The sequence below is a fragment of the Oncorhynchus clarkii genome, chromosome 6 (genome assembly GCF_045791955.1).
Source record: "Oncorhynchus clarkii lewisi isolate Uvic-CL-2024 chromosome 6, UVic_Ocla_1.0, whole genome shotgun sequence".
Classification (NCBI taxonomy): Eukaryota; Metazoa; Chordata; class Actinopteri; order Salmoniformes; family Salmonidae; genus Oncorhynchus; species Oncorhynchus clarkii.
This window is the reverse complement of record NC_092152.1, coordinates 123,267-147,612: the sequence shown is the minus strand read 5'-3', so window position 1 is coordinate 147,612 and position 24,346 is coordinate 123,267. Positions and strand designations below refer to the sequence as shown.

Sequence of the window (24,346 nt, the reverse complement as noted above, 5' to 3'; positions counted from 1 at the left end):
TTCAGTTCCTACCGCCTCCACTGGATGTCACCAGTCTTTGGAATTTGGTTGAGGTTATTCATTTGTGCAATGAAGAAGTAGGCCATCTAGGAACTGGGTAACACTGTTGAGAGTTGCTCAAGACGTGTATTGAACACAGATAGACCGGTCTACAATTTGATTGATTATTAATGTTTAAAAATACCTAAAGTTGTATTACAAAAGTAGTTTGAAATATTTTGGCAAAGTTTATAGGCAACTTTTGAAATATTTTGTAGTGAAGTTGCGTTTTTTGGACAGTTTTTTTCTGGATCAAACATGTCAAATAAATTGACATTTGGATATATATGGACGGAATTAATCGAACAAAAGGACCAATTGTGATGTTTATGGGACATATTGGAGTGCCAACAAAAGAAGCTTGTCAAAGGTAATGCATGTTTTATATTTTATTTCTGCGTTTTGTGCAGCGCCTGCAGGGTTGAAATATGCTACCCTCTTTGTTTACTATTGTGCTATCATCAGGTAATAGCTTCCTATGCTTTCGCCGAAAAGCCTTTTTAAAATCTGACATGTTGGCTAGATTCACAACGAATGTAGCTTTAATTGAGTATCTCACATTTGTAATTTAATGAAAGTTAGATTTTTATATATTTTTTTTTTATTTGCCGCGCTGCATTTTCCCTGTTTTTTGCCCAAGTGGGACGCAACCGTCCCCTATACCATAAGAAGTTAACCTCTCTAGGGTATGTGGGATGCAACCGTCCCCTATCCCATAAGAAGTTAACCTCTCTAGGGTATGTGGGATGCAACCGTCCCCTATACCATAAGAAGTTAACCTCTCTAGGGTATGTGGGACGCAACCGTCCCCTATACCATAAGAAGTTAACCTCTCTAGGGTATGTGGGATGCAACCGTCCCCTATACCATAAGAAGTTAACCTCTCTAGGGTATGTGGGATGCAACCGTCCCCTATCCCATAAGAAGTTAACCTCTCTAGGGTATGTGGGATGCAACCGTCCCCTATCCCATAAGAAGTTCACCTCTCTAGGGTATGTGGGATGCAACCGTCTCCTATCCCATAAGAAGTTAACCTCTCTAGGGTATGTGGGATGCAACCGTCTCCTATACCATAAGAAGTTAACCTCTCTAGGGTATGTGGGATGCAACCGTCTCCTATACCATAAGAAGTTAACCTCTCTAGGGTTTGTGGGATGCAACCGTCTCCTATATCATAAGAAGTTAACAAACCTCCAAACGAGCTTCAACTCTCCTTCCATGGCCTCCAACTGCTCTTAAACGCCAGTAAAACTAAATGCATGCTCTTCAACCGATCGCAGCCTGCACCTGCCCACCCGACTAGCATCACTACTCTGGACGGTTCTGACTTAGAATATGTGGACAACTACAAATACCTAGGTGTCTGGTTAGACTGTAAACTCTCCTTCCAGACTCATATTAAGCACCTCCAATTCAAAATTAAATTAAGAATCGGCAATCCTACCAATCATCGACTTCGGTGATGTCATTTACAAAATAGCCTCCAACACTCTACTCAACTAATTGGATGCAGTCTATCACAGTGCCATCCATTTTGTCACCAAAGCCCCATATACCACCCATCACTGCGACCTGTATGCTCTAGCTGGCTAGCCCTCGTTACATATTCGTTGCAAGACCCACTGGCTCCAGGTCATCTATAAGTCTTTGCTAGGTAAAGCTCTGCCTTATCTCAGCTCACTGTTCACCATAACAACACCCACCCGTAGCACGCGCTCCAGCAGGTTTATCTCACTGGTCATCCCCAAAGAAAACACCTCGTTTGGCCGCCTTTCCTTCCAGTTCTCTGCTGCCAATGACTGGAACAAATTGCAAAAATCGCTGAAGTTGGAGACATATCTCCCTCACTAACTTTAAGCATCAGCTATCTGAGCAGATAACCCATCGCTGCAGCTGTACGTAGCCCATCTGTAAATAGCCCACCCAACAACCTAGCTCATCCCCATATTGTTTTTATTTACTTTTCTGCTCTTTTGCACACCAGTATTTCTACTTGCACATCATCATCATCTGCACATCAATCACTCCAGTGTTAATTGCTAAATTGTAATTACTTCGCTACTATGGCCTATTTATTGCCTTACCTCCTTACTCCATTTGCACACACTGTATATAGACTTTTCTATTGTGTTATTGACTGTACTTTTGTTTATCCCATGTGTAACTCATAGGTTGTACGAAGGGCTATATAAATACATTTGATTTGATTACTTCGCCACCATAGTCTATTTATTGCCTTACCTCCCTTATCTTACCTCATTTGCATACACTGTATATAGACTTTCTTCAACTATTATTGACTTTATGTTTTGTTTACTCCATGTGTAACTCTGTGTTGTTGTTTGTTTAATCTATGTGTAACTCTGTGTTGTTTTTTGTCACACTGCTATGCTTTATCTTGGCCAGGTCGCAGTTGTAAATGAGAACTTTTTCTCAACTGGCCTACCTGGTTAAATAAAGGTGAAATAAATAAAAAAGATATATTTTTAAATATTAATCAAAATGATTGGCATGTAAATATTAATCTAAATGATTGGCATGTAGATATGAATCAACATTATTGACCTGTTAGCATTATCAACATGATTGCCATTTTAATATTAATGAACATGACTGGCATGTAATTATTAATCAACACGATGGCCATTTTAGTATTATCACATGATTGGCACGTAAATTATCAACATGATTGGCATGGCATTTAAATATAAATTAACATAATTGACATGTTAATACTAAACACCATGATTGGCATGTAAATACAAGGACAGCTCTAATTAATGAAACATTAGTGTTTATATTGGGGTTTATATTGGTTTATATAAAGGGGCGGCAGGTAACCTAGTGGTTAGAGCATTGGGCCAGTAACTGAATTAACTAGAATTGGTTGTTAACTGACTTACCCAGTTAAATAAAGGTTACATCAGACTAATATATTTGAGGCAGATTAACAATGACATCACTGGCCTACAATATATTAAAGGAACAACTATCAAATGAGATCACAACACTATTTACTGCTTAAGTTTTATTAATTAAATGCAAATCATATCTGCACCAAAGTGTTGTGTTTTACTAGGTTATATTTGGGTACAACTAAATAGCCTACTGTGAATCAAGATTGAAGACACAGGATATTGCATGTCTGTGGTTCACAAAGCAGCTGGGATCAGACCCTGGTCTCTGCTTACCCTAACCATAACCCCAGCCCTAACCATAGCAGGAGGCTGGTCTGTCCTCTGTTGGTTTTTAGGCAGGGGAGATGGGCCCTAACCTCCAGGACAGATGGGGAGGTGTTTTTTTCAGACAGAGGTTAAGAGATGCTGAGAATCTTTCCAAGACAGGCATCTCTATGCAACAACAAAATGTTTCAGAGAATTTGTTTGTTTTTTTCCTCAGCGCTAGGGACAGATGTCAGATGTGGCCTTTAACCCCACATACATAGCTTGGCATGAACAGCTTGCCCCACTATGACTATGTCAAACCAAATATGTTCATAGCCAGTATTGTATTGTTTTGAGAGTATATTTAATCAATAAAGACCGAGGAGGTGTGGTATATGGCTAATATACTAAAGACCGAGGAGGTGTGGTATATGGCTAATGTACTAAAGACCGAGATGGTGTGGTATATGGCTAATATACTAAAGACCGAGGAGGTGTGGTATATGGCTAATATACTATGGCTAAGGGATGTTCTTAGGCCCGACGCAACATGCAGTGACAGCGTACAGCCCTTAGAAGTGGTATATCGGCCATATACCACAACCCCCCGAGGTGCCTTATTGTTTTTACGAACTGGTTTAACAACAAAACTATACCACTAAAAATACATGTTTTGTCATACACGTGGTAGACGGTCTAATAAACCACAGCTTTCAGCCAATCAGCTTTCAGGGCTCGATCCACCCGGTTTATAATATAGTTCATAGTATACTTAATTAACAACCAAAGTGATGATGGAGGAGATTCCATTATAGCTTCTCAAACAAATCCAAACTCTACACCCGTACAAATCTCTACACCTTTATCAAAATCTACAACTGTATTAAACTCTACACCTGTATCAAACTCTACACCCGTACAAATCTCTACACCTTTATCAAAATCTACACCTGTATTAAACTCTACACCTGTATCAAACTCTACACCCGTATAAATCTCTACACCTGTATCAAACTCTACACCTGTATCAAAATCTACACCTGTATCAACCTCTACACCCGTATAAATCTCTACACCTGTATCAAACTCTACACCTGTATCAAACTCTACACCTGTATCAAACTCTACACCCGTACAAATCTCTACACCTGTATCAAAATCTACACCTGTATTAAACTCTACACCTGTGTCAAACTCTACACCCGTATAAATCTCTACACCTGTATCAAACTCTACACCTGTATCAACCTCTACACCTGTATCAAACTCTACACCTGTATCAAACTCTACACCTGTATCAAACTCTACACCTGTATTCAACTCTACAGCTGTATCAAACTCTACACCCATATCAAACTCTACTCCTGTATCAAACTCTACACCTGTATCAAACTCTCCACCTGTATCAAACTCTACAGCTGTGTTAAACTCTACACCCGTATAAAACTCTACACCTGTATCAAACTCTCCACCTGTATCAAACTCTACAGCTGTGTTAAACTCTACACCCGTATAAAACTCTACACCTGTATCAAACTCTCCACCTGTATCAAACTCTACAGCTGTGTTAAACTCTACACCTGTATGCAACTCTACACCTGTATGTAACTCTACACATGTATGCAACTCTACACCTGTATGCAACTCTACACCTGTATGCAACTCTACACCTGTATCAAACTCTACACCTGTATCAAACTCTACAACTGTATCAAACTCTACAACTGTATCAAACTCTACACCTGTATCAAACTCTACAGCTGTGTTAAACTCTACACCTGTATCAAACTCTACAGCTGTGTTAAACTCTACAGCTTGTTTAAACTCCACACCTGTATTAATCTCCACACCTGTATTAGACTCTACACCTGCATCAAACTCTACAACTGTATCAAACTCTACACCTGTATCAAACTCTACACCTGTATCAAACTCTACACCTGTATCAAACTCTACACCTGTATCAAACTCTACACCTGTATCAACCTCTACAGCTGTATCAAACTCTACAGCTGTATCAAACTCTACAGCTGTATCAAACTCGACAGCTGTATCAAACTCTACAGCCGTATCAGATTCCTTGTGCATCAGTGTTGAGTGTAACAGTGTTGATCTCAACCCTGGCTGTTATCAGCAACAGTGTTTTCTTGAATATCTAAACAGCTGAGTAAAAGCCTTTTCCATTTGCAGATGGCCAGACTCCACGCAGAGCAAAACAGCAACCAACACATGGCAAAGGTCTCCACAGTAACCAACACATATCAAAGGTCTCCACATTAACCAACACATAGCAAAGGGTCCCATGTTAATTAACCAACACATAGCAAAGGTCCCACATTAATCAACACATAGCAAAGGTCCCACATTAATCAACACATGGCAAAGGTCCCACATTAATCAACACATAGCAAAGGTCCCACATTAATCAACACATAGCAAAAGTCTCCACATTAATCAACACATAGCAAAGGTCCCACATTAATCAACACATAGCAAAGGTCTCCACATTAATCAACACATAGCAAAGGTCCCACATTAATCAACACATAGCAAAGGTCCCACATTAATCAACACATGGCAAAGGTCCCACATTAACCAACACATAGCAAAGGTCCCACATTAACCAACACATAGCAAAGGTCTAACATATACATTCACTTTCCCTGTCCTCCAAGCCCTGTGTCAATTTCACTCCTTATCTCTCCCCCCTCTCTCTATCTCTCCACAACCCTCTCTAATATGTAGACTAATCCTAAACCTCTCTAGTCTGTAGACTAACCATTACTCTCTCTAGTCTATAGACCAACACTAACCCTCACTCTAGACTGTCCAAACACATTCGTCCCCCTACCAGGCTATCTCACAGATTGGCTCAGCCAATCCTTCTCATTGAGGTAAGTGAGCAGTGATTGGCAGACTGAGTGGAGTGAGCAGTGATTGACTGACCGAGTGGAGTGAGCAGTTATTGACTGACAGTGTAGTGAGCAATGATTGGCTGACATCGGATTTGAGGGTCAGCAGATTTGGGGGTCAGCAATGATTAGCTGTCAGCAGATTTGGGGGTCAGGGACACCTCAAGACTTTTTTAGGGCCAGGGAGTGTTAGTTGTTCTGAAAAGCAGCTCTGCTGCCATGAGAGACGTTTCGGCCGGTAATCTCTGCTGCCAGGGAGATGGCCGAAGCCGGTAATCTGTACTGACGTGTATTTTAGCAGCACTTACTGAGCGGTTTGAGGATGCTGTTGCTGACCTCATCGTTGTTTTCTGTGTCGGACCTGTCAGAGGCGTTCTCCGTCAGATGATCCTTCCTGTCCTTGTGGCTTCCTCTCCGGCGTTGACGTCTCCGACGCCGGTAGCTCTTGGGCATCTGCACTCCGATGTAGACGGTGTGGTGACCTGGTTGGAAGAGAAAGACAATGGGTTAGGGTTAACAATGGGTTAGGATTAACAATGGGTTAGGGTTAACAATGGGTTAGGATTAACAATGGGTTAGGGTTAGATGGTGGGTTATGGCTGGCATCAGCAATGTTGGGCACGGGGGGTACCAAGGCTGGCACACAAGGGCATTTGCATTGGCACACCAGGCATGAAATTCCAGTGTTTGAATTGGCAAACTTGCATTCTACCAGGTTGGAGATTTGGTCACCTTTCCACCAAGGGAGCATGTAAATTTATACCAACCCTTCCTAAATGCAGGTTATCCAGGAAATGGCTTTATCCAGGAATGGAGGATGTACATGCTCAGAAGGTGCTGTCTAGGCCAGACATAGAAGTTGGCGTCCAGCTGTCAAACCAAATATTTTGGCCGTGAAGAAATAACAGGTAGCAGTGACATTTCAATGTTAGGGTCTCCACTTGCAATCAGATCTCCAGAGGTTAGGGTATTAACACGGTCAGGCTTCTCACATTCCTTAAAGGCATAGTTCTGGATTCTGGTAATATCTACTTCCCCAGAGTCAGACAAACTTGTGGATACCTTTTATGTCTCTGCTTGCCATTTGAAGGAAGTTGCTATGCTAACTAGCATTAGCGCAATGACTGGATGTTTCTGTAGACTAGTTAGCGTTGACTCGTGAAACTACCTCTAACTTCCTTCATACTGGATGCAGAGACATAAATATGGTATCCACGAGTTCATCTCACTCTGGAGAAGTATTACTATTCTATAAGGAATGTGAGCAGTCTGACCATGTTAACAACCTCTGGAGGTCTGACTGCAAGTGCCAAAATCCAAAACTATCCCTTTAAGGTTATGCTGTACTGTAACCCTACCTATCCATTTTACATTTTAGTAATTTAGCAGACGGTCTTAACCAGATCAACTTACAGGTGTAAATAGGGTTAAGTGCATTGCTCAAGGGCACAATTTAGTCAGCTCTGGGATTTGAACCAGCAACCATTTGGTTACTGGTCCTTTTACTTATGTGAAGGGAAACCATTTTAACCAGACTAGTGTCTGTAAACATAACCTCTAAATGAGCTCCATGTCAGACATGTTCAGTGTAAATTGGAAACCACATATCCCGAGGCTGCATTTATTGTAGCTGGGGATTTTAACAAGGCTAATCTGAAAACAAGGCTCCCTACATTTTATCAGCATATCGAATGCGCGACCCGGGCTGGTAAAACTCTGGATCATTGTTACTCTAACTTCCGCGATGCATACAAAGCCCTCCCCCGCCCTCCTTTTGACAAATCTGACCACGACTCCATTTTGTTGCTCCCAGACTATAGACAGAAACTAAAACGGGAAATGCCCGTCAGGTCTGTTCAATGCTGGTCCGACCAATCTGATTCCACGCTTCAAGATTGCTTCGATCACGAAGACTGGGATATGTTCTGGATAGCGTTGAACAACAACATTGATGTATAAGCTGATTCGGTGAGCCAGTTTATTAGCAAGTGCATCGATGATGTTGTACCCACGTCGACCATTAAAACCTTCCCCAACCAGAAACCGTGGATTGATGGCAGCATTCACGGAAAACTGAAAGCGCGAACCACTGCTTTTAATCAGGGCAAGGAGACCGGAAACATGACTGAATACAAACAGTGTAGCTATTCCTTCCGCAAGGCAATCAAACAAGCTAAGCGTCAGTATAGAGACAAAGTAGAGTCGCAATTCAACGGCTCAGACACGAGAGGTATGTGGCAGGGTCTACAGTCAGTCACGGACAACAAAAAGAAAACCAGTCCCATACCGGACACCGATGTCTTGCTCCCAGACAAACTAAACAACTTCTTTGCACACTTTGAGGACAATACAGTGCCACTGACATGGCCCGCTACCAAAACCTGTGGACTCTCCTTCACTGCAGCCGACATGAGTAAAACATTTAAACGTGTTAACCCTCGCAAGGCTGTAGGCCCAGACGGCATCCCCAGCCGCATCCTCAGAGCATGCGCAGACCAGCTGGCTGATGTTTTTACGGACATATTCAATCAATCCTTATCCCAGTCTGCTGTTCCCACATGCTTCAAGAGGGCAACCATTGATCCTGTTCCCAAGAAAGCTAAGGTAACTAAGCTAAATGACTATCACCCCGTAGCACTCACTTCCATCATCATGGAGTGGTTTGAGACACTATATCACCTCCACCCTACCTGACACCCTAGACGCACTACAATTTGCTTACCGCCCCAATAGGTCCACAGACGACACAATCGCAATCACGCTGAACACTGCCCTAACCCTTCTGGACAAGAAGAATGCTGTTCATCGACCATAGCTCAGCATTTAACACCCTAGTACCCTCCAAACTCGTCATTAAGTTCGAGACCCTGGGTCTTAACCCCGCCCTGTGTAACTGGGTCCTGGACTTTCTTTTTTTTTTTTTAACTCTGTTTATTAAGTTTTGAACATACACACGTACAGACAAGACAAAGCGGGTCCTGGACTTTCTGACGGGACACCCCCAGGTGGTGAGGGTAGGAAACAACATCTCCACCCCACTCATCCTCAACACTGGAGCCCCACAAGGGAGCGTTCTCAGCCCTCTCCTGTACGCCCTGTTCACCCATTACTGCGTGGCCATACACACCACCAACTCAATCATCAAGTTTGCAGACGACACTATAGTGTTAGGCTTGATTACCAACAACGACGAGACGACCTACAGGGAGGAGGTGAGGGCCCTCGGAGTGTGGTGTCAGGAAAATAACCTCACACTCTACGTCAACAAAACAAAGGAGATGATCGTGGACCTAAAATACCGATTTCCAATTGTTATGAAAACTTGAAATCGGCCCTAATTAATTGGCAAATTCCGATTAATCGGTCGACCTCTAGTCTCCACAATGCATCACTGGAGGCAAACTACCTGCCCTCCAGGACACCTACACCACCCGATGTTACAGGAAGAACAAAAAGATCATCAAGGACAACAACCACCCGAGCCACTGCCTGTTCACCCAGCTATCATCCAGAAGGCGAGGTCAGTACAGGTGCATCAAAGGTGGGACAAAGAGACTGAAAAACAGCTTTCATCTCAAGGCCACCAGACTGTTAAACAGCCATCACTAACATTGAGTGGCTGCTGCCAAAATACTGACTCGAATCTCCAGCCACTTTAATAATACAAAAGCTGTAATAAATGTATCACTAGTCACTTTAAACAATGCCACTTATATAATGTTTACATGCCCTACATTACTCTTCTCATATGTATATACTGTTCTCTATACCATCTAGTGCATCTTGTCTATGCCGTTAGTCCATAGCTCTACCATATATTTATATGTAAATATACTTATTCATTACTATACACTTGTGTGTATAAGGTAGTTGTTGGGGAATTGTCAGATTACTTGTAAGATATTACTGTACTGTCGGAGCTAGAAGCACAAGCATCCATGAGACATATTCAGTACTGTTAGACCTCGTCCTAGAGACATATTCAGTACTGTTAGACCTCATCCTAGAGACATATTCAGTACTGTTAGACCTCGTCCTAGAGACATATTCCGTACTGTTAGACCTCATCCATGAGACATATTCATTACTGTTAGACCTCGTCCTAGAGACATATTCAGTACTGTTAGACCTCGTCCTAGAGACATATTCCGTACTGTTAGACCTCATCCATGAGACATATTCAGTACTGTTAGACCTCGTCCTAGAGACATATTCAGTACTGTTAGACCTCGTCCTAGAGACATATTCAGTACTGTTAGACCTCATCCATGAGACATATTCAGTACTGTTAGACCTCGTCCCAGAGACATATTCAGTACTGTTAGACCTCGTCCTAGAGACGTATTCAGTACTGTTAGACCTCGTCCTAGAGACATATTCAGTACTGTTAGACCTCATCCATGAGACATATTCAGTACTGTTAGACCTCGTCCTAGAGACATATTCAGTGCTATTAGAAAACAAAAGGCAATACCCGACAGCCACAGAACACAATAGCACATATTATCCACCTCAACACCCCTCCACACCACATCACTACCCCACCACACAACACAATAGCACGCATTCTCCAGATCAATCACAATGCCTTGTGTTTTATTCAAATTCACTCGCTGACAACCCTCGAGTGTGGATAGAGACCTGATTCATTTCTTTGTTGGTCTTTTTTATTCAAGTTGGATTACTCCTGAGCTATAGCACCTACAGATACAGTATAAGAGAGGACCAAGATACAAAGTGCTCTCTGAAATGCTGAATTGTTTCAATGAGCACGTTGTATCATCTGGTAGGCTGTTCCTCTGTCTCTGTACAACCCTGTGTGGATGAACCAGTGAGAGCTGGTCAAACTTTTAGCTTTTTGCCATTCTCAGTGCAGGTGGTACATAAAGCCCTGCACTCCTTAGATCAGAGAAAGCCTGCAGGTCCTAATCTTTTGGATCCCTGCTTTTTAAATCTGGCAGCTGATTTCATTGCTGAACCACTTACATATCTGTTCAATCTAACCCTGGAATGTAATGAAATTCCAAAGATCTGGAAATCAGCATTTGTCCTATCACTTCCTAACACCTCCTGTCTCAGCCTCCAGTATTTATGCTGCAGTAGTTTATGTGTCGGGGGGCTAGGGTCAGTTTGTTATATCTGGAGTACTTCTCCTGTCCTATTTGGTGTCCTGTGTGAATCTAAGTGTGCGTTCTCTAATTCTATCCTTCTCTCTTTCTTTCTCTCTCTCGGAGGACCTGAGCCCTAGGACCATGCCCCAGGACTACCTGACATGATGACTCCTTGCTGTCCCCAGTCCACCTGACCGTGCTGCTGCTCCAGTTTCAACTGTTCTGCCTTATTATTATTCGACCATGCTGGTCATTTATGAACATTTGAACATCTTGGCCATGTTCTGTTATAATCTCCACCCGGCACAGCCAGAAGAGGACTGGCCACCCCACATAGCCTGGTTCCTCTCTAGGTTTCTTCCTAGGGTTTGGCCTTTCTAGGGAGTTTTTCCTAGCCACCGTGCTTCTACACCTGCATTGCTTGCTGTTTGGGGTTTTAGGCTGGGTTTCTGTACAGCACTTTGAGATATCAGCTGATGTACGAAGGGCTATATAAATAAATTTGATTTGATTTGATTTGATTTTAAAATGGGGAGATCCAACTCTTTTAAATAATTATAGGTCAATCTCAGAGCTGTCACCCTGGTGAAAATACTTGAAACCCTCGTAAGTGAACAGCTAAAATAGTTTTTATTTACTAACTCTATATTAACAATGTACCAATCGGGCTTTCGGAAGAAGCATAGCACAATTACAGCAGCCATGAAGGTTTTAAATGATATCACTGAAGCCCTTGACAAAAAACAGCACTGTGTCTCCCTGTTTATTGACCTCTCAAAGGCTTTTGATACAGTTGATCATGCTATACCAAGGCAGAGATTGTCGAGTGTAGGTCTTTCAGAGCATGGTTTGCTAACTATCTGTCTGATAGAACTCAGTGCACTCAATTTGATGGGCTTATGTCTGTTAAATTGTCTGTCTTTAATGGTGTGCGCCAAGGCGCTGTACTTGGTCCTCTCTTATTTATATAAATGATTTAGACAAAAATGTCCAAAATGCGCAACTTCATTTTTATGCTGATGATACTGTTATTTACTGTTGTGCCTTATCTCTTACAAAAGCTTTCCAGAACTTGCAAACTGCTTTTTATACTGTTCAACATACCTTGTGTCAAATTAAGCTTATCCACAATACTGACAAAACTAAACTAATGGTGTTTTCTAAAGCAAGAAATAGACCTCTGAACCTTTCACCTATTACTACCTGACAGGGCAAGGAGATTGAGGTTATAACCTCATATAAATATCTTGGAATGTTTATTTATGACGGCCTATCTTTTAAATTGCATATTCAACAACTTACCAAAAAATTGAAGCTGAAATTGGGATTTTATTTTAGGAATGAGACCTGTTTTTCATTTGAAAGCAGAAGGAGGCTAGTATCAACTACATTTATGCCTTTACTAGACTATGGGTATATTTTATATATGAATGTTTCCGCTCAGTGTTTGAGATGAATTGACACCCTTTACCATGGCACTTTGAGATTTATTTTAAACTGCAAAGCCCTTATGCACCATTGCACTTGGTATACCAGGGTTGGCTGGCCTTCTCTAGTCACTCGTAGGCTCAGTCACTGGTATACTTTTATTTACAAAGCCATTTTGGGTTTACTACCTTTTTATTTGTGCATTTTAAATTGCTCAGAAATGTGGTGGGTACTCTCTTCGTTCACTGGACTTTATCCTGCTGTTCCAAATGTCCCAACTGAATTTGGTAAAAGGGCTTTTATGTACTCTGCGCCATCGTCTTGGAATGCCTTCCAAAATAATTTTGTCCCGATTGGTATTTTTAAATCACTGATGAATTAACTTGAGACTGGTTCCCTGAACTGTCAATGTTTTTAAATTGCTGTTTTTGTTATGCTCTTGTGAATTCTATGGTTTTTACTAGATTACTTGTAGTTTTTCATGTTGTTTGTCTGTAATTTTTGTAATGACTTGGTGCTGCCTATCTTGGCCAGGATGCTTTTGAAAAATATATTTTAAATCGCAATGAGCCCTTCCTGGTTAAATAAGGGTTAAATAAATACTCATTCTACACCACCAACAATGACCCAAATAACACCTGACAGAATAACACCCACACTACAGACTGCATCAAGACACTGTCCCACACTGCAGAATGTATCAAGCCACTGTCCTGTAGACTTTGGGATAAATAAAAGCATGCACATCTGCAATGAACTGTTGACATGGACCACAACCAAGACCAGTCTGATCCAGACAACAACATGTAGCAACTTCAGGGGGAGGTGAGGTGAGGAGAAGTGAGGAGAGGAGAAAAGAAGAGAGGAAAGGAGAGAGCAAGAGAAGAGGCCAAGCGGAATAGAAAGAGAAAGAGGGAGAGAAGAGAGAAAGGGATTGAAGAGAGAAAAGAGAGCAAAGAAAGAGCTAGAAAGAGAGAATGAGAGTGATATATAGGGAGAGCAAAAAATGAAGGAGGGGGTCTCTAAAAATCGAATAAGAAAGAGAGAGAGAGATGAGGATTGAAAGAAATAAGGAGAGCGGGGGAACTGGAAAGGGAGATTTGCACACTGCCAGAGTAGCTTTGTTGTGTATTTCCTGTTCTTTTGGGTTTTCCTTTAGTTTCTTTTGGGTTTTCCCCACCAGGCCCTAAATGAAGTGAGCTCCCTGTGTTTTACTCACTAAATAACCATGGAGGCACATCACCAGTTACCCCAGTAACACATCAACACTTACACCAGTAAGAGAGCTGCTCGGGACAACAGGGGCCAATGTGGAGGGCTGGGAACTCACCACCAGCATATTAATACCAACAGTATGCTAATACCAACAGCATGCTAATACCAGCAGCATGCTAATAACAAGCAACATCATGATAATACCAACAGCTGATACCATCAACATGCTAATAGCAACAGCATGCTAATACCACTAGCATACTAATAGCAACAGCATGCTAATACCACTAGAACGCCAATAGAAACAGCATTTTAATAGCAACAGCATTCTAATAGCAACTGAATGTGAATACCACTAGCATGCCAATAGCGACAGCATGCTAATAGCAACAGCATGCGAATGGCAACAGCATGCTAATAGTAACATCATGATAATACCGCTGTTCACCAAATCAAATCAAATCAAACTGTATTTGTCACATGTGCCGAATACAACAGGTGTAAACCTTACAGTGAAATGAAAAAACAAAGTAACAAATGATTAAAGAGCAGCAGTAAAATAACAATAGCGAGGCTATATACAGGGGTACCAGTACAGAGTCAATGTGCGGGGGCACCGGTTAGTCGAGGTAATTGAGGTAATATATACATGTGGGTAGAGTTAATAAAGAGACTTATGCAAAGATAATAACAGTGAGTAGCAGCAGTGTCAAAGTGTGTGTGGGGGGGGGGGGGGGATGCAAGTAGTCTAAGTCACCATTTGATTAGATGTTCAGTAGTCTTATGGTTTGGGGGTAGAAGCTGTTTAAAAGCCTCTTGGACCTAGACTTGTTGCTCCGGTACCGCTTGCCGTGCGATAGCAGAGAGAACAGTCTATGACTAGGGTGGCTGGAGTCTTTTAGGGCCTTCCTCTGACACCGCCTGGTATAAAGGTCCTGAATGGCAGGAAGCTATCACTGGGATCAGGAAGCTTGATCCCAGTGATATACTGGGCCGTACGCATTACCCTCTGTAGTGTCTTGAGGTTGGAGGCCGAGAATTTGCCATAGCAGGCAGTGTGGCAAACCCGTCAGGATGCTCTCGATGGTGCCGCTGTAGAACCTTTTGAGGATCTGAGGACCCATGCCAAATCTTTTCAGTCTCCTGAGGGGGAAAAGGTTTTGTCATGCCATCTTCACGACTGTCTTGGTGTGCTTGGACCATGTTAGTTTGTTGGTGATGTGGACACCATGGAACTTGAAGCTCTCAACCTGCTCCACCACAGCCCCGTCGATGAGAATGGGGGTGTGCTTGGTCCTCCTTTTCGTGTAGTCCATATTCATCTCCTTTGTCTTGATCACGTTGAGGGAGAGGTTGTTGACCTGGCACCACATGGCCAGGTCTCTGACCTCCTCCCTATATTCCGTCTCATCGTTGTTGTTGGTGATCAGGCCTACCACTGCTGTGTCATCGGCAAACTGAATGATGGTGTTGGAGTCATGCCTGGCCGTGCAGTCATCAGTGAAAAGGGAGTACAGGAGGGGGCTGAGCACGTACCCCTGAGCGGCCCCTGTGTTGAGGATCAGCTTGGCTGATTTGTTGTTGCCTACCCTCACCACCTGGGTGCGGCCCGTCAGGAAGTCCAGGATCCATTTGCAGAGGGAGGTGTTTAGTCCCAGGGTCCTTAGCTTAGTGATGAACATTGAGGGCACTATGGTGTTGAACGCTGAGCTGTAGTCAATGAATAGCATTCTCACATAGGTGTTCTTTTGTCCAGGTGTGAAACGGCTGTGTGGGGTAAAGTAGAGAGTGCATCATCTGTGGATCTATTGGGGCGGTATGCAAATTGGAGTGGGTCTAGGGTTTCTGGATAATGGTGTTGATGTGAGCTATGACCAACCTTTCAAAGCACTTCATGGCTACAGACGTGCTTAAAACATGTTGGTATTACCAACTCAGGAGGGGGAGGTTGAAAATGTCAACATAGACACTTTCCAGTTGGTCAGCGCATGCTCGCAGTACACATCCTGGTAATCCATCTGGCCCTGCAGCCTTGTGAATATTGACCTGTTTAAAAGTCTTACTCACATTTTCTGTGGAGAGCATGATCACACAGTTGTCCGGAACAGCAGGTGCTCTCATGCATGTTTCAGTGTTACTTGCCTCGAAGCGAGCATACAAGTAATTTAGCTCATCTGTTAGGCTCGTGTCACTGGGCAGTTCTCGGCTGTGCTTCCCTTTGTAGTCAGTAACAGTTTGCAAGCCCTGCCACATCCGATGGATGTCGGAGCCGGTGTAGCATGATTCCATCTTTGTCCTGTATTGATGCTTTGCCTGTTTGATGGTTCGTCGGAGGGCATAGCAGGATTTCTTATACGCGGGTTTGGGGTTGGAGTCCAGCTCCTTGAAAGCGGTAGCTCTACCCTTTAGCTCAGTATGGATGTTGCCTGTAATCCATGGCTTCTGGTTGGGGTATGGACGTACAGTCACTGTGGGGACGACGTCATCAAAGCACTTATTTATGCAGCCAGTGACTGATGTGGTGTACTCCTCAAAGCCATCTGAAGAATCGCAGAACATATTCCAGTCTGTGCTAGCAAAACAGTCCTGTAGCTTAGCATCTGCTTCATCTGCCCACTTTTTTAATTGACTGAGTCACTGTTGCTTCCTGCTTGAATTTTTGCTTGTACTCTGTGCGTGGAGTAAAGGTGGTCTAGAGTATTTTTTTTACCTCTGGTTGAACATTTAACATGCTGACAGAAATGAGGTAAAACAGATTTAAGTTTCCCTGCATTAAAGTCCCCGGCCACTAGGAGTACCGCATCTGTTATGGCGGTATACAGCTCATTGAGTGATGTCTTAGTGCCAGCATTGGTCTGTGAGTGATATGTAGACAGATACGAAAAATCAGATGAAAACTCTCTAGGTAGATAGTGTGGTCTACAGTTTATCACGAGATACTCTACCTCAGGCGAGCAAAACCTCGAGACTTCCTTATATATCGTGCATCAGCTGTTGTTTAAAATATACATAGACCGCCACCCCTTATCTTACCATGAAACTAAGATATTACAGTTTTTAATGTCCCGTAGGTAGGATATATGTGCATTTAGCTCGTCCAATTTATTTTCCAGTGATTGTGCGTTGGCCAGTAGTACGGATGGCAAGGGCAGATTAGCCACTCATCGGCGGATCCTCACAAGGCACCATGATCTCTTTCCACGATATCTTTTCCATCTCTTTCTCCTGCGAATGACGGGGATAAGGGTGTGTTCGGGTGTAGTAAATCCCTCTCATCCGACTTATTAAAGAGAAATTCTTCCTTCAGTTCGAGGTGAGTAATCGCTGTTCTGATTTCCAGAAGCACTTTTCAGTCATAAGAGATGGTAGCAGCAACATTATGTACAAAATGAGCGAAATGTTCGTACCAATAGTTACAATAAGAACAAAGTTTTTGATCAATAGGCAAGTTCAGATCAATAGGCAAGTTCAGATCAATAGACTAGTTCAGATCAATAGACAAGTTCAGATCAATAGACTAGTTCAGATCAATAGGCAAGTTCAGATCAATATACTAGTTCAGATCAATAGACTAGTTCAGATCAATAGACTAGTTCAGATCAATAGACTAGTTCAGATCAATAGGCAAGTTCAGATCAATAGACTAGTTCAGATCAATAGGCAAGTTCAGATCAATAGACTAGTTCAGATCAATAGACTAGTTCAGATCAATAGACTAGTTCAGATCAATAGGCAAGTTCAGATCAATAGACTAGTTCAGATCAATAGACTAGTTCAGATCAATAGACTAGTTCAGATCAATAGACTAGTTCAGATCAATAGGCAAGTTCAGATCAATAGACTAGTTCAGATCAATAGACTAGTTCAGATCAATAGACTAGTTCAGATCAATAGACTAGTTCAGATCAATAGACTAGTTCAGATCAATAGACTAGTTCAGATCAATAGGCAAGTTCAGATCAATAGACTAGTTCAGATCAATAGGCAAGTTCAGATCAATAGACTAGTTCAGATCAATAGACTAGTTCAGATCAATAGACTAGTTCAGATCAATAGACTAGTTCAGATCAATAGACTAGTTCAGATCAATAGACTAGTTCAGATCAAAAGGTGTGTCATTTTTCATTTTTCAACTAAATAATTAAAAAAGGCAATCTGGCGTTCAAACAATAACAAAGTCACTGTTTTGGTAAACAGCTGAGGGATTGAGAAAGGTACCCATTCTCAAATTCATAGACAGAGCTATGGATGCAAGGACTTACCATCCATGAGATCAAAATGATAGTTTTAATCATGTTATGAGGCTATACAGGGTTTATTTACAATGACATTGTTTACAAATAACCCACTCGGCACACACTGGTTGAATCAATGTTGTTTCCACATCATGTCAACAAAATTATGTTGAACCAACATGGAGCTAAACTACTTTTATGCTCGCTTCGAGGCAAATAACACTGAAACATGCATGAGAGCACCAGCTGTAAAGGAAGACTGTGTGATCACGCTCTCTGCAGCCGATGTGAGTAAGACCTTTAGACAGGTCAACATTCACAAGGCTGCAGGACCAGACGGATTATGAGGACGTGTACTGCGAGCATGCGCGGACCAACTAGCAAGTGTCTTCACTGACATTTTCAACATCTCCCTGTCCGAGTCTGTAATACCTACATGTTTCAAGCAGACCACCATAGTGCCTGTGCCCAAGAACACTAAGGTAACCAGCCTAAATTACTACCGACCCATAGCATCTGTAGCCATGAAGCACTTTGAAAGGCTGGCTATGGCTCACATCAAGACCATAATCCCAGAAGCCCTAGACCCACTCCAATTAGCATACCTCCCCAACAGATCCACAGATGATGCAGTCTCTATTGCACTCCACACTGCCCTTTCACACCTGGACAAAAATAACACCTATGTGAGAATGCTATTCATTGACTACAGCTCAGCATTCAACACCATAGTGCCCTCAAAGATCATCAATAAGCTAAGGACCCTGCCATCTGTTTTGTCACTAAAGCCCCATATACTACCCATCACTGCGACCTGTATGGTCACGTTGGCTGGACCTCGTTTTACATCCATTGCTGGATCCTGGTCATTTATAAGTCGTTGCTAGGTAAATCCCTGCTCACTGGTCACCATTGCAGCACCCACCCGTAGCTCCAGCAGGTATATTTCACTGGTCACCCCCAAAGCCAATTCCTCCTTCGGCCACCTTTCCTTCCAGTTATCGGCTGCCAATGGCTGGAACGAACTGCAAACATCACTGAAGCTGGAGACTCATTTCTCCCTCACTAGCTTTAAGCACCAGCTGACAGAGCAGCTTACAGATCACTGCACCTGTACATGGACAATCTGTAAATAGCCCACCCAACTACCTCATCACCATATTGTTATTTATTTAATTTATTTTGCTCCTTTGCACCCCAGTATTGCTATTTGCACACTCATCTTCTGCACATCTATCACCCCAGTATTTAATTTGCCATACTGTAATATTTCGCCACTATGGCCAGTTTATTGCCACACCCCCCTTATCCTACCTCATTTGCACATACTGTATATAGACTTTCTCTATTGTATTATTGACTGTGTGTTTGTTTAATCTATGTGTAACTCTGTGTTGTTGTTTGTGTCGCACTGCTTTGCTTTATCTTGGCCAGGTCGCAGTTGTAAATTAGAACTTGTTCTCAACAAGCCTACCAGGTGAAATAAAAAAAATAAAAAAATAAAGATTTGGCATGTGTCCTCAGATCCTCAAAAGGTTCTACAGCTGCACCATTGAGAGCATCCTGCCTGACTGGTTGCATCACTGCCTGGTATGGCAACTGCTCAGCCTCCGCCCTCAAGGCACTACAGAGGGTAGTGTGAATGATGGCTTCCTGCCATCCAGGACCTCTACACCAGGCGATATCAGAGGAAGGCCCTAAAAATGTTCAAAGACTCCAGGCACCCTGGTCATATACTGTTCTCTCTGCTTCCACACGGCACGCGGTACCGGAGCGCAAAGTCTAGGTCCAAGAGACTTCTAAACAGCTTCTACCCACAAGCCATAAGACTCCTGAACATCTAGTCAAATTGCTACCCAGACTATTTGCATTGACTCTACCTACCTCTACTCTACCAGACTGCATTAACTCTACTTACGTGTACCTACTACCTCAACTAACCGGTGCCCCCGCACATTGACTCTGTAACGGCACCCACCTGTATATACAGTGCCTTGCGAAAGTATTCGGCCCCCTTGAACTTTGCGACCTTTTGCCACATTTCAGGCTTCAAACATAAAGATATAAAACTGTATTTTTTTTGTGAAGAATCAACAACAAGTGGGACACAATCATGAAGTGGAACGACATTTATTGGATATTTCAAACTTTTTTAACAAATCAAAAACTGAAAAATTGGGCGTGCAGAATTATTCAGCCCCCTTAAGTTAATACTTTGTAGCGCCACCTTTTGCTGCGATTACAGCTGTAAGTCGCTTGGGGTATGTCTCTATCAGTTTTGCACATAGAGAGACTGACATTTTTTCCCATTCCTCCTTGCAAAACAGCTCGAGCTCAGTGAGGTTGGATGGAGAGCATTTGTGAACAGCAGTTTTCAGTTCTTTCCACAGATTCTCGATTGGATTCAGGTCTGGACTTTGACTTGGCCATTCTAACACCTGGATATGTTTATTTTTGAACCATTCCATTGTAGATTTTTCTTTATGTTTTGGATCATTGTCTTGTTGGAAGACAAATCTCCGTCCCAGTCTCAGGTCTTTTGCAGACTCCATCAGGTTTTCTTCCAGAATGGTCCTGTATTTGGCTCCATCCATCTTCCCATCAATTTTAACCATCTTCCCTGTCCCTGCTGAAGAAAAGCAGGCCCAAACCATGATGCTGCCACCACCATGTTTGACAGTGGGGATGGTGTGTTCAAGGTGATGAGCTGTGTTGCTTTTACGCCAAACATAACGTTTTGCATTGTTGCCAAGAAGTTCAATTTTGGTTTCATCTGACCAGAGCACCTTCTTCCACATGTTTGGTGTGTCTCCCAGGTGGCTTGTGGCAAACTTTAAACGACACTTTTTATGGATATCTTTAAGAAATGGCTTTCTTTTTGCCACTCTTCCATAAAGGCCAGATTTGTGCAATATACGACTGATTGTTGTCCTATGAACCGAGTCTCCCACCTCAGCTGTAGATCTCTGCAGTTCATCCAGAGTGATCATGGGCATCTTGGCTGCATCTCTGATCAGTCTTCTCCTTGTATGAGCTGAAAGTTTAGAGGGACGGCCAGGTCTTGGTAGATTTGCAGTGGTCTGATACTCCTTCCATTTCAATATTGTCGCTTGCACAGTGCTCCTTGGGATGTTTAAAGCTTGGGAAATCTTTTTGTATCCAAATCCAGCTTTAAACTTCTTCACAACAGTATCTCGGACCTGCCTGGTGTGTTCCTTGTTCTTCATGATGCTTTTAACGGACCTCTGAGACTATCACAGTGCAGGTGCATTTATACTGAGACTTGATTACACACAGGTGGATTGTATTTATCATCATTAGTCATTTAGGTCAACATTGGATCATTCAGAGAAACTCACTGAACTTCTGGAGAGAGTTTGCTGCACTGAAAGTAAAGGGGCTGAATAATTTTGCACGCCCAATTTTTCAGTTTTTGATTTGTTAAAAAAAGTTTGAAATATCCAATAAATGTCGTTCCACTTCATGATTGTGCACCACTTGTTGTTGATTCTTCACAAAAAAATACAGTTTTATATCTTTATGTTTGAAGCCTGAAATGTGGCAAAAGGTCGCAAAGTTCAAGGGGGCCGAATACTTTCGCAAGGCACCGTATACAGTACCAGTCAAAAAATAAAGTTTTTATTTATTTTCAACATTGTAGAATAATAGTGAAGACATCAAAACTATAAAATAACACAAATGGAATAATGTAGTAACAAAAAAAGTGTTAAACAAATCAAGATATATTTGAAATTTGAAATTCTTCAAAGTAGCCCTTGATGACAGATTTTCAAATTCTTGGCATTCGCTCAACGAGCTGCATTTTAGTTAACAGATATCTCTTGTTAAAAGTTCAGTTGTGGAATTTCTTTCCTTCAAAATGCGTGTGAGCCAATCAATTGTGTTGTGGCGAGGTATTATTAATAGTTTTATTTAACCTTTATTTAACTGGGCAGGAAAGATAAGAATAAATTCTTATTTACAATGATGGCCTACAAAAGTTAGTGGTGGTATACAGAAGATAGGCCTATTTGGTTAAAGACCAAGCCCATGTTTTAGCAAGAACAGGTCAAATAAGCAAAGGATTAGGGTTAGACAATTGTCCATCATTACTTTAAGACATGAAGGTCATGCAATATGGACAATTTCAAGAACTTTGAAAGATTATTCAAATGCAGTCGCAAAAACCATCAAGAGCTGTGATGATACTGGTTCTCAAGAGAACCACCACAGGAAAGAAAGACAGAGGTAAAATGAGACTATTGGCTGAGACAAATCCTTACACTAGCCAAGAGACTATTGGCGAGGACAAACCCTTACCCTAACTATGAGAATATTGGCTAAGACAAACCCTATCCATTTGGCTGAGACAAACCCTTAACCTAACTATGAGAACATTGGCTAAGACAAACCCTATTCCATTTGGCTGAGACAAACCCTTAACCTAACTATGAGACTATTGGCTGAGACAAACCCTTACCCTAACTATGAGACTATTGGCAAAGACAAACCCTTGCCCTAACAATGAGACATGTGGCTAAGACAAACCCTTACCCTAACTATGAGACTATTGTCTGAGACAAACCCTTACTATAACAATGAGACATTTGGCTGAGACAAACAATTACACTAACTATGAGACTACTCGCAAAGATAAACCCTTACCCTAACTATGAGAATATTAGCTAAGACAAACCCTATCCATTTGGCTGAGACAAACCCTTACCATAACTATGAGACTATTGGCTGAGACAAACCCTTACCATAACTATGAGACTATTGGCTGAGACAAACCCTTACCATAACTATGAGACTATTGGCTGAGACAAACCCTTACCCTAACTATGAGAACATTGGCTAAGACAAACCCTATTCCATTTGGCTGAGACAAACCCTTACACTAACTATGAGACTATTGGATAATACAAACCCTTACCCTAACTATGATACTATTGGCTAAGACAAACCCTTACCCTACATATGAGAATACTGGCTAAGACAAACCCTTACCCTAATTATGAGACTATTGGCTGAGACAAACCCTTACCCTAACTATGAGACTATTGGCTGAGACAAACCCTTACCCTAACTATGAGACTATTGGCTGAGAATAACCCTTACCCTAACAATGAGACATTTGGCTGAGACAAACCCTTACCCGAACTATGAGACTATTGGCTAAGATAAACCCTTACCATAACTATGAGAATATTGGCTAACACAATCCTTGTCCATTTGGCTGAGACAAACCCTTACCCTAACTTTAAGAATTGGGCTGAGACAAACCCTTAACCTAACTATGAGACTATTGGCTAAGACAAACCCTATCAATTTTGCTGAGACAAACCCTTACCATAACTATGAGACTATTGGCTAAGACAAACCCTTACCCTAACTATGAGAATATTGGCTGAGACAAAACCTTGCACTAGCCATGAGACTATTGGATAAGACAAACCCTATCAATTTTGCTGAGACAAACCCTTACCATAACTATGAGAATATTGGCTAAGACAAACCCTTACCCTAACTATGAGAATATTGGATAAGACAAACCCTTACTCTAACTATGAGACTATTGGCTAATACAAACCCTTACCCTAATTATGAGAATATTGGCTAAGACAAACCCTTACCATAAAAATTAGACTATTGGCTGAGACAAACCCTTACCCTAAATATGAGACTATTGGCTAAGACGGACCCTTACCCTAACTATGAGACTATTGGCTAATACAAACCCTTACCCTAACTATGAGACTATTGGCTAAGACAAACCCTTACCAAAACAATAAGAATACTGGATAAGACAAACCCTATCTGTTTGGCTGAGACAAAACCTTACCCTAACTATGAGACTATTGGCTGAGACAAACCCTTACACTAGACATTAGACTATTGGCTGTGACAAAGCCTTACCCTAACTATTAGAATATTGGCTAAGACAAACCCTTACCCTAACTATGAGACTATTGGCTGAGACTATGAGACTATTGCTTGAGACAAACCCTTACCCTAACTATGAGAATATTGGCTAAGACAAACCCTTACCCTAACTATTAGAATATTGGCTAAGACAAACCCTTACCCTAACTATGAGACTATTGGCTGAGACAAACCCTTACCCTAACTATGAGAATATTGGCTAACACAATCCCTGTCCATTTGGCTGAGACAAACCATTACCGTAACTATTAGATTTTTGGCAGAGACAAACCCTTACCCTAACTATGAGACTATTG

The 24,346-nt window shown here is 42.0% G+C and overlaps 1 protein-coding gene across 6 annotated transcripts in view; it reads right to left on the bottom strand.

Moving 5' to 3' along the window:
* The window catches only part of LOC139410542 (electrogenic sodium bicarbonate cotransporter 1-like), a 362,813-nt gene that overhangs the window by 256,512 nt on the left and 81,955 nt on the right, over positions 1 to 24,346 (bottom strand). For 5 of the 6 annotated variants that reach the window (XM_071155809.1, XM_071155807.1, XM_071155806.1 and 2 more), the window contains one exon: positions 6,424 to 6,597. In XM_071155809.1, coding sequence (XP_071011910.1) covers positions 6,424 to 6,597 — 174 coding nt within the window. Of the gene's footprint in view, positions 1 to 6,423; positions 6,598 to 24,346 lie in introns of those variants that run through there. The other variant, XM_071155812.1, reaches the window with a different exon arrangement.